The sequence below is a fragment of the Lepisma saccharinum genome, chromosome 28, assembly GCF_977018435.1.
Source record: "Lepisma saccharinum chromosome 28, izLepSacc3.1, whole genome shotgun sequence".
NCBI lineage: Eukaryota > Metazoa > Arthropoda > Insecta > Zygentoma > Lepismatidae > Lepisma > Lepisma saccharinum.
The window spans coordinates 18,973,189-18,990,749 of record NC_139256.1 but is presented as its reverse complement, the minus strand read 5'-3'; the positions used below and the strand labels follow the sequence as shown (position 1 = coordinate 18,990,749).

The 17,561-nt window shown below is 36.3% G+C and overlaps 1 protein-coding gene across 4 annotated transcripts in view; it reads left to right on the top strand.

The window, feature by feature from the left end:
- The window catches only part of LOC145980709 (beta-galactosidase-1-like protein 2), an 83,070-nt gene that overhangs the window by 53,523 nt on the left and 11,986 nt on the right, over positions 1-17,561 (top strand). For all 4 annotated transcript variants that reach the window (XM_083113775.1, XM_083113774.1, XM_083113773.1 and 1 more), the window contains exons 7-10: positions 911-1,066; positions 3,089-3,235; positions 5,588-5,775; positions 9,837-10,081. In XM_083113775.1, coding sequence (XP_082969901.1) covers positions 911-1,066; positions 3,089-3,235; positions 5,588-5,775; positions 9,837-10,081 — 736 coding nt within the window. The remainder of the gene's footprint in view (positions 1-910; positions 1,067-3,088; positions 3,236-5,587; positions 5,776-9,836; positions 10,082-17,561) is intronic.

The window sequence follows — 17,561 nt, the reverse complement described above, 5'->3', positions numbered from 1 at the left end:
AAAATTCAATGCAAGAAATTGAATTATATCTCCAAGTAAAATTCTTATACTGATATATTTTCCGTGTGATTTTTTACAAATATTAAAGTAAAAAATCCCTTGGTGATGCGAATTCCCTTTGATATTTAGACAAATCTTTTGTACAGAAAATGTCTTCAATATTGTCAATGTCAGTTGCAACATGTGAGTGTCTGTGTGCGTGAGAGCAAGGAATATATATCTTTCCTTAAGGAAGAAATCGATAACAAAAAAAGTCTGGATGACTCTTTAGACACATCTATCTAAATGGTTATATAAATTTGGAGAAGATATTACGTTCATTCTTGTCAAGTAGGCAGAAAAGTATCTTCCTCGCGAATTACTTCTTCAACGAGTATTACAAATCGGTCAGGATTAGTCACTTCTCTATGAAGTTTGCAATGTCAACATAATGCGAAAGCTCTCGCATCGTGTCAGGCGAAAATGGCACGGCTGCTTGCCCTACCACCTCCTTTCCCGTGTCCTGTGGAGACTTTTTCATGCCTCTGGTTAAAGGCCACACTATGATGGCCCAGAGCAAGTGAGAGAACAGCCGGGGATGCGGCGCAGGGATTGATACAGCTGTAAGCTCGAATGCTTATGAGATTCGAATCTCCTCGTTCATAAATGTATTAATTCAACTATATTTTGGCAAAGCAAGTGCTTTTTCTTTTTCTGAGGGTAGAGCCCTAGAGCCGCCGCTGCTAATCGCAATATTGAGGATGAGTGATGATTAGATGACATTCACGACCCTCACAAAGAACACCCTTGCCCAAGCTGGGACTTGAATCCAGAGACTTCAGTAATGAGATTGAAAATCCACCACTTAATGCACTCAGCCACCAAGCAGGTGAGTGTTGTTATTAATATTACAAATACTGTTGTATTTCAGTTTTGCAAATGGCGAATTTCTTCAATAATAGTTCATATGAGCTCAATTCCCTGAGGAGACTTCAACCAAACAAACCGATGATGGTTTCAGAGTTCTGGAGTGGTTGGTTTGATCATTGGATGGAAAGCTACCATCATGTTGTCATACCAGAAAATGGTAAGTTTTTAAAATAAGGAATGTAGAGATGCGTAGCATTAACTTAATGTGGACAGTGTTTAAAATATTTGATGAACGTTTGTCTCAAGATGTAGGTGTGCATACACTTCCAACCATTTCAACAGGAGAAGTTTAGATCAATGCGAACAGTCATTGTTCATTAAGGCCTTTTTCCATGCTATGAAATCTAAAAGCACCATTTTCTAAATGCTGAAGGTATATGGTATGTACAGTGCCACTGACATTTATTTTTTCTGTTGGAAAATTATAATTTTTTTAGCACTCTACAGGCACACTGCCTAACTAACCAAGGCAAGGACCTAACTTTGGAATGTGAAATGTTTCTGGGTCAAAACATATCAAACTCTTCTTCATTGAAAAATACATAAAATGATATATGCAACGTATGTACAGATGGTGGGTGATACATGCATGGTTTAAAGTGGGATGAGATGTAGCAGTGACATGCTGAGTTCAAGACCTGGACTATCTCATCATATTGTAGTGGGCAGATTGGGGAAAAAGTCCAGGAGATGGGATCTCTTCCTTGTTGACATTTCGGGCATCTGAAATAATGTGACATTGCAATACTATAATAACTTTCTAACTTATCTTTCTTGCTCGGGATTTTGAAGTAATGTGATACAGTGGTGCCATAATAACTTATTTGAACTTACCTAATGACTAGGACCACATGTTTATTCTAAATAAAAGATTTTGATTTAAAAAGTGGGCACATTTGGAGATCAAAGGCAGTATATAAATTGGCATTTTGGTGTTGAAATGGTGAATATAATACTAAATTTGATATAAAAACTGTTCTTGATTGATTTGCTTTAATTTACTTTGCTTCTGGTTCCACTTTTGGCTAATTTGTGAAGATGGGGATGAGTGACAATATGATGAATTTGATGAATGGACACTCACAAACATCCATGCCCAGGGGGCAGGACCTCTAAAAACGATTCTTATTGCACAAAATTTCCTTTCTAATGGTACAAAGTTATCAGAGTATTAACTTTAATCAAATATTAGATCAAGATTGATTTTCCATTATGTTGCATAACTTGCAGGATAATTCAGCATAGCCTACCAAGCCAAGAAAACATGCTCCTGTGAAGTAGGTACCTGCAACTTTACCTTGCTGGCATCTCTGCTGGTTATCCGACAAAGAAATAAATGAAGAGGTTTTCTAGGGATGTCAATCATGTGATCTCCGGATAGACTTCCAAGCTTTCAAGAACTAGCGTCATGCCAGGGATTGAAGTGCAGAGATATGTCAGGGTGATGTTATATGTATTTGATGTGGGAGGGATCAGGTGTAGGTGACGGGCCAATCAGGTGCCGTCTCTCCGACGTCTGTGCTCCCAGTTGACTATCGCTAACCAGGCTGGGTCACGTTTGTCCGATGTAGGCTTTACCGCAGGAACATAGGAACAGTTGTGTCTTCTGTCCTAGGTCATCTCTAATCCTGACATATCTCTGCACTTCAGTCCTTGAATATGAGAGTGACGTTAAGTCTCGAAAGACCGTAAGATTATCCGGAAATCACCTGATTGATATTCAGAGAAAACCTCTTCATCATTCGCTGCCAAGAAAGCTTAAAGAATTATAGACATAAATGCCAGTGGCAACTGTGATTCTGTGCTGTGTGGCTCTATTCCTACAGTATGCTTATTTAGGGCTTGCAGCATTGAAGCTAGGAAGCAAGGATTCATTTAGGGCATGAATGGTTCAGAAATATAACAAAGTAACCCAATCAGTTTTGCCATAGAAATGTGTGTAAACTTGTATTAACATAACAGGGCACATTAATCGTGCCTTAGTATTCATAGAAGAAATAATAAAATGACTTAATTTTGTACTCAACAACACACAATATATGGAATTATTGGATCTGTAAAATTATCAATTATATCAAGTGATACCAATAGTTTCATTCCTACATGCCTTGTGTTTGCATCACATTTTATTTGCTTCTTCTTTTGTTAATTCTTGTAAACACCAATTTAATTTTTGCAGATTATAGTCGAAATATAAAAGACATCCTAGCGTGGGGAGCATCTATAAATTTATACATGTTTCACGGTGGAACCACATTTGGATTCATGAATGGAGCAAATGTACAAGGGATGTATCCATACTACCAGCCTGATGTATCCAGTTATGGTACGATATTTAATGTTATTTTTTTTGTAATTAAGAGAAGGGTAGCTGGGTGTAATGAATGCAAAGATGGAAGTTGTTGTTGTCTACAGCAAGTTATGCACTCCCAGTGTAAGAATATCCGAGTACAAAATGCACCTGTAATAGCTATACTTCAGTGTAATGTTATTATAGTACAATTAAATTCCTCATTATAATATGGAAACTGGAATTGCCTAAATCTGGATAAAGGTTTATTGTCATATAAAACAAATATTTATTTCATGGGGATAGACTGAAATTAGTTTCTTTTTCGATACTAGTAAAGGACTGGTGGGGCATTCCAGTGTTGTGTGTGACATTTTTACACACAAAATGCAAGTTTATAGATCTGAGATTGGATTAAAATATTTCTAATGAACTGATTCCAGATAATTATGGAGTACTTTGTGATGTCTGCTAACAAATGAAAATAAAAACTTTAGTCTCATAACATAGCCTAAATGCATGAAAAACAACATGCAAATTATAAGTGCATTGAATCAATCGAAATTACACGAAGAAGAGAACAATAAACACTTCAAAATACATGCCAGAGATGTATAACATTATCAAAAGTTTATTTAATTTCAGTTTTGTTGCCACAAGCTGCAAGTAAGCAAATCAAGTTCTGTATTAACGTTCACAGTGGAATTTTACTTAAATGTTTTCTAGATGGATAGTGAGGGAGGAGGCCAGGCAAGAAGGAAAGAAAATAATATAAATGCAGAAAATGTAAAATTATAGAACATGTAGAGTTATTGAAACCAAGAAAGTTTCCATTGTGAGAAAGTAAATAATGTCTACTACACATTTCAGCTTAAGTGAGGATTTTTATTGAAGGATGGGGTAAGGTGTATGAAATGTTGATAGTTTGAAAAGTAAGGTTAAGGAAGCAGAGATGGGAACATCATAATCGAAATCGATACACGGTCAATAAGTTGGATCCTTCAAACAAGCCCGTGCAGAGTTTCAGCGCAGTGCGTTGTGAGGTTTTTGATTATAGATTATTTTTATTTGATTTCTCATGGTCTGCAAAATAGCCGTAAACAGCATGAATCACTTTATCATTATCGGAAAATCATTGTCCTCCGAGCCATCTTTGAGGTTAGGGAACAATAATAGTCAGAGGAAACTAGAACAGGCTAATAGGTCAGATGATCCAACAATTTGAACTTAAGTTCATGGATTTTAGCCATAGAAACCATTGACGTGTGAACAGGTGCATTGTCCTGGTGGTTTTGTCTATCATTTTTGAAAATGCTTGCTTGTTCACCTACTTCGCGGATCAAACAATAACCCCACAATGTACTGGGCTGAAACTGCAAGGGCTCGTTTGAAGGATCAAACTTATCGACCGTGCATCGATTTCGATTATGGTGCTGTCATCTCTGCTTCGTTTACCTTACTTTTCAAACTACCCTTGTATCGGTGGTATATTTTTTTGTAGCATGCTGAGACAACAGTATGCATGAGGTGGTTGTTAATTTTGATGATTTGAGGTACGTGTGAAGGTGCAGGATACAACATGTTGATTCCAATAGGAATGAGGTTTGTATTGTGTATCACTCCCATAGGAACAAGCAGATGGCACATTCCACATGTATTACTAGGTAAAGGTAGAAGGTAAAGTTTCCCTTGCATTTAGCACCTTGCCATGAAGGCACATTTAACCGGCCCACCTGAAGAGAGTACATCTCGCTGAGCTCGTTCACACACGTCCGCACCAAGTCTTCATGGCTTTCGTACTGCCACAGTCGCGACGGCATCAGGCAGACAGGGATGGGCTGGCATTCGGCTGTCTGTATATGCGACAATGAGGTGTTTACGCATGCTCTTGGCAGCCAGGCAGGCCGGTTTTTCATGTGCCACCCAGTAGAATTCCACACATTCTCGATCTTGGGGCTAATTTGGAGGTGATGTGATCAGTACCACACTCCAGCCACCTTTAACCCCCAGGTATCCATTGATTTGAGGCTGGGTGACCCCCAGAGCTCTTTTATGCAGGAACAAGGCCGGAAAATTCTGACCTTAGATCATCCACCCTCCCACCTTCTGAATCGAACCTAGCTCTCCACGTATAGTACTACAACTTTTTATTTCCTATGGATACCTGGTCTGATATTTTTTAAACTCTGCCACCTACATGCATAAGTAAACCTGTTTTGATATCCTTGAAGAAGCCAAGTGAATAAATATGTTTAAATATTGGAATATAAACAATCAACATGCCAAGATGATGATTGAGTGTGGCATAAGTCAAGCTTTATTCTGTTTTTATTACATAAAATAACTGTAAAACGACTGACACAGTATGCCATATTTTGTTTCTCTTAGATTACGATGCTCCTTTGAGTGAAGCTGGAGACTACACAGCCAAATATTTCTTTACAAAACATTTGGTAGCAAAATTTAATAAGGTGGTTACGCACACTCCGGAACAGCCTCCAGAGAGTCTCAAGTTTGCATACCCTCCGGTGCATGTTGCAGAACATTTAACCATAGAGGATCTTCTTAAAAGAGTGGTAAGTTGCATCAAGGCATCAAGATATGTTTTCTTTTAAGGATATTTGCTGTATTTTTATTAATTGTTTGGTAGTGGAAGGTTTAATGTTAATGCTTGTTTTATTAAATGCGTAATAAGTTCTATACAAGGAGTTTTGCATTTAGCTGCTACTAGCAGTTTTCCTGACATCAACAGTAATGAATTAACACAATTGTACTCGCAGTGGCCAAAGGTTTTTCCTGAGGAATTGTTAACAAAATTATTTCTGTGAAATCATGAAAGATGCATGTGAAATGTGCTGAATGTTGAATAAGGTAAATAAGTTTTAGCTACACATTGAAAATATTGTTTGTTCTAGAATTAAATTCTTTGAAAAATTCTATCTTGAATATGGTTCATTTCAATCTGTAGCCTGATTTGCATATTCATTTTTATTCCCTTCATTCTGATGACGTAACAGTTTGAGCATATTTTGTGTATTTTTAATACCTTAATGAATGATATCAGAGATAGAGCAAAATTAATTGCTCCTCTATCGGCATTGACTGTTGCAGGCAAATGAGTGTATCAGCAAGATTACCATTAATTATACTGATGTGATATTTGTCCTAGCCCTGCCAAGATGCTTTTCATTGGCTTGCGTATGGACAATGTAAGTCCCATCTGCACTGTTTTCTTGTACCAAAGTTGAGAGTGCTAACTGTTTCCTTTGTGGAAGCTCTAATACATATGCCCTGGTTTTGTTGGTGTAAATGCCTAAGTACATATTCTATTCGAGCCGTGGAAGCGCAGTTGTTAGGGCATGTGATTACCATGCGAGAGACCCAGGTTCGATGATGCAAGTAGCATCATTGGAACCTAAACTCCATCTTCTTCACCGTCTCTCGACCAGTCCTGATGATGACTCCGAGATGGAGTCAAAAGCTCGGACAAACTTTTGAAGTGTCTCATGTCAGGCTGTTTATTGGTTTTGTGTGTTTTTTTTTAACAAGAATGTTCCGGCACATAACCTAAGAAGTTTTTTATCCACATATTTCATATTCATGTTAAAACACATTGCAATCTTCTGGTAACAGATGACCACAAGGCATGTCCAGAAAGTACTACCTGTTTGTTAATAGAAAAAAGGAACGAAAGAAGTTAGTTGAACAAAACCTTTTTATTCTGAAACAGTGGCGGCTAGTGGTCTGGCTTTATGGGTGTGCACTTCAGTCTCGCGTCCAGAAGAAGTGTTATTTAACCCCTCTCAAATACTCTTACCTGTTTTTGTGTACATAATGATGCTAAATGTATTGGCAACCTCCAAGATATGATCAACACTCACTGAAAATGAGGTTATGACGTAGTTATATTTCAGGATTTTTTTTGAAACATTGATTTTTTTTACAAATTTCAAATATCTCAGAAATTTTCCAGCCAATCATGAGAAGAGGGATGTTATTGTGCTATATGTAATTCAGCATTCGGTATCCTGACAAAATTACTCAAAACATAGAAATATCGATTTACAATATCAATACTATTGTTTATTTGCAAAATATTTCATGAACTTTTCCTTACCCACTCCACTGATGAACAAGGAGAATTATAACATTGGCATACACCAAAGAAGCCGATCCAACTACCACATTGAGGAAAGCAGTTGTAATCTATCTGCCCTTGTTTATTTCTAATGACCGACTGACCGAACCAAGCAAAATCAGGCAAAATCAAGAGAATAATAAAGCTTAAAGAAAATAACAGTAGTCGCTCAGTCCACACTGCCCTGCTTCGTACTTCAGAATTGTACCTATCCTTCCGCTTTATCCATATATTACTTCAGTCACTGCATGCTTTGTAGCAAACTTCCCTTCAAAAATTCAACAACGTTAAATATTAAGTGTCTGCTTTCACTATGTACAGTTTCCCCGTTCATCATGAAATCAAACACTGCACTGAAATAGGAACAAACTTTTGACAACGGTAAACAATTTTGCAACACAGTAACAGGCACACAATGCAAAACAGCTGACTGATTAATGTATGCTCCCTCCACGCAAGTTTATAATTCGACTTCTACGCCACAGTGAGAGTTTATTTTGGTCAAGATTCATTAAGCAAAGGCAATACCAGGCATGCTTAAAACACCAATTTCGCTTTCTGTCGCCTTCCTCCCCTACCCCTTCTTTCTTACCCCTGCCATGCTAGGAACAGGCTGAGAGGGGTAAAATACCATCGAAATTTCCCTTCTCTAAAAAAAAATACCTCAATTTGCAATGATGTATGGGTTGCCTCGACTCCATCATACGGTCTTGAATGGAGTGGCTTTTCAACACTACATTCTGGCGCACGACTGCTGCTGCTAACACACCGACCACTGTGTTCATGGGTTTCCTAATGCTGCAAAATCCCCAGGCACGGTGCCCAAGCCAAAAGACCCAATCAGCGTTCTCTACAAGGCTGCTGCAAACAGCGTCAGAGGCAGCAAAACTTGCATAGTGTGAGCGCACCTCGGTCTACGTGGGTTGATATCACTGATTGTACGCTTCTCCACCACCTCTTGATGAAGCGGAATGGGAACATTTGATGTGTTGAAGGAGATAGAGTTCACTGAATAAGTATAATAATAATGATTTGCATTAAAGATTTATTTGGGTGTGCTAGTGTGAATAGGCAGAAGCTGCTATTGCTCTGAAAGTACGTACCCTGAGCTATTTATCTACATAGGCACTCTTTGCATTGAGGCATGTATCGTACCAGGAGACAAGTTTTTTTTTTCCTTGTCGCACACTTCTGCTGCCAGTCCATTGAGAAATACAGTTTACCATGTGCTGGCTCTCTTTGTTGTTATCAAAGTGCTTTCTTCCAAAAACAAAACAACAAAAAAACCTTCCATTTTGTAAAAACCTGATAATTGCCAGGGGCGAGACCGTGGCTGATGGCTGGGTGAATGACAGCTCTCACTTCACACTTCACAGAATTCTCGATTTTCTGGTTCGTCTTGACTGCCCACAGAAACACTTAGACAACTACTATCATGCTGCAACTTGCATAAAAGCTCATGCACAACTGACTCATACTTTGCAAGTATGCTGCCTGTGTATCATTCTGCTAACACAGTATCCGTCTGCCAATGAACTGGCAGCATAGAACATATCTCAAGATATGTACTTTCACAGAGTAAAAAGATTTTGTTCAGCTAACTTCTTTCATTATTTCTCTTGTAGTCTACGGTTATTACAAGCATAAAAACACAGATTTTTGTTGTGACATTCATCAGGAATTTATTTTTAGTTTGATTAAAGATACAGTTATAATAATGGTTAAGATTTTTTAACAAAAAGGAATCAGTTGTGCAATGAATGTTGTCAATATTACATTGGTGTAATATAAAATTAACTTCTTTCATTCAGGTACTACTTTCTGAACTTGCCTCATACATTAATTAACGAGGTGAGGTAAATGAATCATTCAGGTTCTTCAGGGAACAGATCTGAACAGGTATATTTTATATACAGTATTAGAACTTTATCGGTATCGAGAAAGAATTTCATATCTGTCCAACCCTAAATAATAAAAAAATAATAATAGTTTATTTTTTCTTGTAATAACAATTACAATAATAGTAATAGTGCTGTAATAACAATAATAATTAGGGTTGAGTCGATACCGATACTCTCACCAATTTGTTGAAAATATTGATTAATATTAGGGTGTATGTATTCCACTCTAATTATATGCATCATTTTTTAAAAAAATTGCTTCAAAATATTTCATAATTACATCTAAATATTAAATTACATGTAAAAAAAACAACTTTTTTTCACACAAAACTGGTGCAAAATAAAAATAATATTCAAATTTAGAATAATTTCCAAGATAATTAGACCCCATGAAAGTATCGCTCAGCATTTTTGCGGGGACAGTTATAGACCAAGATGCCAGAAAAGTATCGGTAAATAAATTCTAATCGATACTTTCAAATACCGAAACTGCCGCTATTGGTCGATACCGACCCCTAATAATAATGTATTTTTTTTATGTCGCAAAAATGGTCTTGTCTTGAACTAATCTTCCTGGTTAAACTATTTCCTTTTACAGGATTCCAAAGATCAGGTGTCTGTTCCTCAAGTGACACCCATGGAACTTATAAATATCAATAATAACAATGGACAGAGCTACGGGTATATTGCTTACAGGAAGACTGTTAATTTTAGGAAAAACTCGAGACTGAGAATTCGAGGTGGAATCAGAGATGTCGCCATGATCATTGTGGATGGTCGGCTTGTTTCCCAGCCTTTCACGGGTGTGAGAGATCTTGAGAATTTTGGATTTTGGACCCAATGGTAAGAAGCTGTGAAGAGGAATTAAATGTTTACTTTAAAAAGTTAGGTTTCATTTCAGCAGGGTGTCTGCAAGTCAAGAATGTCAAGAAATCAACATGTAACAGTTGGGCTGAAAAGTTCGTAGGCTGACTCATAGATGGCGTTACTAGAATTAAATCCATGTGATTTTTACTTAGTACTAACCTTCAAAAGATACGTGTATAAATTTCACAGCTGCCGGATAATTAGTTCGTGAGATATAGCATTGTGAGTGAAGCAGCTTTTGTTATTGTGAAAAAATGGATAAAAAATAATTTCATGTGTTAATAAAGCATTGCTTTTTGGCGAAAAAAAGTACTGTTGAAGCCAAGGCTTGGCTTGATAAACATTATTCGGACTCTGCACCAGGAAAATCAACCGTTGAGAAGTGGTTTGCTAAATTTAAACGATGCGAAATGAGCATCGAAGACGATGCACGCAGTGGATGCCCCAAAGAGGCTGTTACCGACGAAAACATCAAAAAAGTCCACAAAATAATTTTAAATAATCGTAAAGTGAAGTTGATCGAGATAGCTGAGATTATTACATAGCGTTGTTGGAGCGTTTAAAGGATGAAATCACGAAAAAACGGCCCCATTTGAAGAAGAAAAAAGTGCTGTTTTATCAAGACAATGCACCGTGTCACAAATCAATGAAAACGATGGCAAAATTATATGAATTAGACTACGAATTGCTTCCCCATCCACCATATTCTCCAGATCTGGCCCCCAGTGACTTTTTCCTGTTTGCAGACCTTAAAAGAATGCTCGCTGGAAAGAAATTTAGCACTGATGAAGAGGTAATCACCGAAACTGAGGTCTATTTTGAGGCTAAAGAGAAATCGTACTATAAAAATGGCATCGAAAAATTGTATGACTGCTATAATCGTTGTATCGCCCTCAAAGGCAACTGTATTGAATAATAAAATCGAATTTTATCAAAAAAATATTTTTTACTATGTTAGCCTATGAACTTTTCAGCCCAACTGTTAGGTCAAGAAAGAACAAGAAATTATGCTTGTGGTAAATAATTTTTGCTATTATTTTTTACAGTATAGCGAACTTAACATTGTTATATACCTGTACTGGGATTCGATAAAAGTGAATATTTGGAAATCTAAAATTGTATTGAGCTGTGGTTAAGATTTTTCCTCTGCTTCTTAAGAATTACATTCTTATATGTGTGAAGTATTAAAGTAATGTGGTCATTCCCCATCCAGGATGAAGTCTGAAGCGTTAATTTTTACGTGCATTTATAATTAAAGCAAGTCTAAATCTCTTGTTAAAGTACAGCTTCAGTTGTCATCTTAAATGGCCTTATGGTATGGGTTTTTCATTGAATAAGAATATGTATTTTCTTAATTTTGAAAACTATACCTAAGTAGGGGGTGATTAAAAAATGTTCAAAAGGAAAAAGAAGTGTAAAGAAAATGGACAGAAAGGTCAAGAATTTTGGATTTGTTATTTTGGTAGATACCCTGTTCAGTGAAAACGTTGTTATGAATTTTGCAAAATAATTATGTAAGCTATTGTCAAAAGTACAGTCTTGTACAAATGGTGAGAATTCACACATTTTTTGTGCATGAATGTATGCATGGCTGTAGTCAGGATATATGCTATATACCCTGCAGTTAATCGTACTCATTAGCTTCTGCTACAATGCGTATACTACCTACTCATTTCATTCATATTTATTTATCTAATTCAGACATAACTGCAGTGAACTTATTGAGAACTGCCTTTTGTTATCAAAACCAAAATAGAAGTTTGAATTTCCATGACTTGAGATTTTGATGTATCGAATAAGTCCCATGTGAAAGTCGTGTCATTCTATAGAATGAAGGGATCTGAACCAGTTAACTGATGGGGTGATGTAAACTACTCATCATTCATCCTCTTGATGAGACCACTCGTCATTGACATGACGAGTTATTGCTTGGCATGCGAAAGGTACAAATAACACAAAGGAATTAAACTACTGAAAAGACAATGGACACTCGTTGTGTTTTGTGAACCGTTGAACCTGTATCATGGCTGGGTGTAGGATAATTACCTGTCTAACTGAAGTGTCTGAGCTGAATCGAAAATAGCGAAGTCCTCTGTGAGCTTCTCTCTAAGTGTTGACCAAAGCGTGCTTCCACTATCGACCTCCTGTCTTGCTGACCTCCTCTCTCTACCAACTCAATTCCCAAAGTCCAGTCACTTCCCAGCTTGTCTCACCTCTATATTCCCTGGCCATCGAGCTCTTCCTCGATGCCGAATCGCCGAATCGTGTTTATTATAATTGCTACCATGCAAACCGCTGACACCAAACCCAGAAGTGTTACCTATTTCCTGAATGCTCAGGAGGTTTGCATGGCACAACACAATGCATTGTAAACATGCCTAAGAGGCTTGAGACAGCTGAGAGAAAAACAAGTGAATGCCCTGGTCAACTTGAAGCGTTCAGAGAAACTTAATAAAATAAACATACAATCCTATGGATTGATACGTTCGCGCCTCCTAAGAAAAATTTTCTCCTTTGAAAATTTAAAAGTCAAATCGCAAAGCTTGACATGACTCAGGTTCGCCAATTCCATATATTTTCTTAAAAAACCAGATATACAAAAAAAAAAATCCACCATAACTATCTGTTGTTTGCCGTAGCCTGAATGAAAAAAAAAAAAAAATTATTCCCTAAACTCTAAAATGAATAATACCCTTAATACTAACAAATTCGTATGTTTATACGATGTAAAAAACAATAATATATACTATTATAGGACTAGAAATCACAAAAGTTCATGTCGTTAAACGATAAAACTCTTAATGTAGCACATGTGCGTGTACGTAATGTATATTATGTATAATTGCTCATCAACCTGCTCCTAGTCAAGAGTCTGTGATGTCTCGCCACGCGGTAACGACTCTGTGTGTTCCGCGAGGCAAGCGGTTGGAGCGTCGTGCTATATGGAACGGAATTCACAATGTTTATGTATATTTCCACTTGATATAGACTCTTCAAACACATAGAAAAACCTTAAAAAGATGCACAAGTAAGTACACGTAAGTAAGCATGTAAAACATTGTCACATCTCACTGTTTTGTCCGTGTGAAAACCTGATCATATCAAAGTGCGTATGATTTACGAACTACCTAGCCACTGCACTCCTAAAATCGTTAAATATATGAACTTGCACGGCTATGTTGCACATTCCAAGGTAGTATTATACACTATTCAATGTATATAATTGGTTACACTGATAACTGTCGCTGGTAAAACTTAATTATAGCGTTCAATTTTCTTTTCTACGTTAATCTGTACACTGTATACATATATATGGCTTGGTGAATACCTTTGTATGTCTGCACACACATAAAAAAAATAATCTTGCAGTATTTTATCAACTGTCTACTCTGATTGAAAATATCAGAAAATGTCCAATGTGCAATTGTATTTTTAATTATGTACCATATTGGTGAAACACAATTAACTATTTGGAAAAAAAACATTTGCATAAAACTAAAGCATACTGTCTGCAATGTTTGAAAGTACTGTAGCTATGCTTGTTATAGCTTGCATGTGCAATTGGATATCCATTATAAAAAGCTTCTTCTTAAAACAAAAATATGCACTAATTGATGCACTGGTCAATTGACACCACTGATGCTTGTCGCTTCCTTGCAGTATAATGTAAACTTAAATGCATATAAAACTAGTTCTTATGCATGACACAAAACTGAAAATGTATATAAGGACTATGGAAAAGTACTGTTTCCCATAATGCATGTCAAATGACCAAATAGATACACATGATAGAAGCTCACATGTGTATGTGTAGAAACACTGTAGCACAATTCTGTAATTATTGTTTGTGACCAGAACTGCTGGTTGTAGAATGTATGTTTTCTCTGCTTCCTCTTCTTTCTGGATTGCTTGTCGTCTTGACTGCATTGGGGCAATGTAAAAATGTAGTAAATTACCCGTAGAACTTGGGAGATGGGGAAAAGTTGTTGTTTTAACTGCAAACAGTGTGGAGGGGAATTTTATTTAGCTCCATCACTAGGTGTTGTTGATAATGTATAGTCCGCTATACTGGGAAATGTATGGTTGACTACATCCTTCCTGTAAAAGGTAGTCTCCGTGTAGTAATTAGAAATGTCTGCATGTCCCCCTCAAATTGGTGGTGACGATTCTCTCCTTGAAGTAATACTTAAAAATGTCTGCATGTCTCCCTCAAATTGGTGGTGACGATTCTCTTCTTGAAGTAATACTTAAAAATGTCTGCATGTCTCCCTCGTAGAATGGTAATCAGTCTTTCTGCCTGGTAATAGACTGCCTGCGGATGTCCGTCACGAAAAAATGCCCATGGATGGTGTAGGTATTGCTTGTCCATGGCGCTCCGTATAGACAGGTTAGGTTAAAAGGAAAAATTATGACAAAGAAAGGAAATTGCAATAGGATGGGTATATATAATTCAAGTATGCATGTACACAAAACCAACTAATTTCCACTGCCTTTTCTTTACAATTAAATTAAATTGTCTCATCAAAATAAAATAAATTAAATAAATACATAAAATAATTGCCATAACTCTTTGAAAATAAATAAGGAAAATTTAAATAAAATATCCAACCGTAATTAAAATATTAATGTCCATGATTAATGTGTTGCCTTAACCTATTAATTATTACTGCGCTGCTCTAAATTAATCTGTTTTGCAAGCTGATGATGCTTATAAAAATAATATCCTAGGGTTGCGGTTAATAACACATTCCAAATAACAAAACCTAATATCGACATGGGCAAAGGGTTTAAAACTAATTCTTTAAATGAAATGTTCTTACTAATTGATTGATTAAGTTGTTTTAAAGCAAGTTCAAGTGGAGTCCATTGGGGAATAGTGAAATCAGATAAATTCTTGGGAATATTAGGTAATAACTCAATTTCCTTCATATTGACTTGTTCGAAAGCTAAAATTCTTGTGTGTAAAATTTGTTGATCCACAATAATTTGCGAAAAATCCTGATAATTAAAAAATAAAGATTCCCCTTCGTTAAGCTGAATTGATCTGTGCGTGTTCAAATTATTATTCAAATTCTGAATGACAATAAACTGACCTGAACCTGATATTAAAATACCATTACGTGTCCTAATAAACTGAAATAATTTATTGTCAGTAATAGATTTCACTTCAAAATTACAAAATGTAGAATTAATAAACAAAGATAAGTGTTGCAAGCATGTTCTAAATGCTACTTCTGAGTTTCGTTGAAACTCCAGGTGGTAACAAATATAGCATCAGGGAATTAAAAAGGTGAAATTCAAATTTGAAACACAATAAAATTAATGAAAAACTTTCTCAATTTCAAATTTCCTTTAAACAAAAGAAATGTATCCACTCAAAACTTCTTGAGTCCGCCGTATACCTCAAATCACTTGGTCGTGTAAGCAGACCCGCCGCGGAAAGGTATACTTGACCCATATAAGAATGGTGTGTCAATCCCTTAGGTATGTTTAAACAAAATAGATAGAGAATAGTTATGCTATATATTAGAATATAAATAGAAATTAATAGTTATTACCTACTGTACTAACATTAACATGAAGTTAATCAGTAAGAAGTAATAAATTTATTGCTGCATTGTCGAATAAGGTGCAAATTGGGTAAATAAGCTAAATTTCCTAATAATAAATATTAATAATAATAATAAATTCTCAAGTTATAACATTTGTGGTAAACCACACTGTTTAAATTTGGAAAGGCTAACGATGCCGTGGCGACTTTTGCTGCACATGCCTGTGCCAATCACCGAGGCTTAGCCTTGGCATGTTGCTAAGAATCTTGATTACTCTAAGTGCATAAAGTGCTAAAATTGCCCTTTTGTAAAATTTCCCTAATTTTATCAAAATTTCGTTTGACTTTATCCTGATTTGAACCAAATGTACGTCGATTTCCCAAAAAACTTACTTACTATAAATATCTCTATGAAAAACGGGAAAATTTTGCGAGAAAAACGCAAAAAAATTCGTCTTGTTGTTCCTTTGAAAATTATAGGTCGTGAATAGTCTGAAGTGCATAAATGCGACGTTTTACGGAAAAAATTATTTATGTAGCAAAAAATATCCCTAACATTGTTTACATGAACTTCTATCGTAAAAATCAAATTCTGATGGCTATATGTGTAACTAAACTGATCCCATAAAATTTTAATGGACGACCGCCCCTGGCTGATATAATCTCAATGCTAAGTGTTTTCTGAGCTTCCAGCGTGTTCAAAGTACTCGGAGGAGCGCTGGAGTGCAGAAAAGGAATTCGCTGATACCAGACATTCTAAATTGTGCAAGATTGCATTCTTCGTAGTCGCTTGGAAGGACTGAACTGATTTCTCTACAGCGACAGGCGTGATCGGCGACTTCGGGGAAGTTCGGGTTCCGTTCGGGATAGCGAACGAAAAATCGTTGCTTTGGGCAACAAGCAAAGGTGCGGAGGAAGAAAAATGCAACGCCATGATTCGCTGATCACCAGCATGACGCGTTAAAGTTTACAAAACTTTAAATTACTACGAACAAAGTCTAGTAAGCGCTGCGGGAGTTCGAAATAAAGTCAAGGTCTTTGAAATGACGTAATAAATTGGAGAAAAAACCTCGTTGCGCTTGTGACAGCGTGTTTACTTGAACACTTCCGTGCTTGTAAAATAACAACAGTTGGGAAGCTGTTAGCAAACTAAATGACTAATAAACCTTGCATAAGGTACAATTAAACGTAAAAAATGAATCATACTTAAAATTTAAATCGTAAGTAATATAAAAATTCTAGGCGAATGTGAAGTCGTAAAAAATATGGTCTGTGAACGATACAACAGGTTCGGGAACCTGAAAATTTGGCTTACTTTCTGCTTTTAAAATAACACTTGAAACTTTCTCGACTTTTACTGGTGACTGATTCACAAATAACTCTTTAACTTTTACAACTGGCTGAACACAGTGTGAAATAGGCAATTCACTTTCCATTTTGCGACTGTTTTGAACAAAATTAGGATCCTTGCTTACGGCAAATTTCTGAACTCTATCTTTAATGGATAAAATATTCTTCGGCAAATCTATACTGTCGTCTTTAGTGACTAAACTATTTCTGGATACATCTTGAACTTCTTGTTGTACCCTAGGTTGAATAATAATGGACTGAGGCAATGGAGGCGGCAGTGGCGGATGACTCGTTTTCAATGGTACCACTTCAACAATCGGTGCAATATCGTCGTAAATCTGGTCAATGGACGGTGAATCATTAAGTTTGCTTAACGGTAATTCGTTGGTACACTCATGGTCATAAGTAATAGATTTCTTGCGGTGACATTGAAAATAACAAATTATGAAAATTATAAAAATACTAATAATAAATGTTGTTAATAATAAAATTGTAATTATATTATAAGGATAGTCAAAGGACTTGTTCAACAGATAAATAAAATTAGAAGCTTTT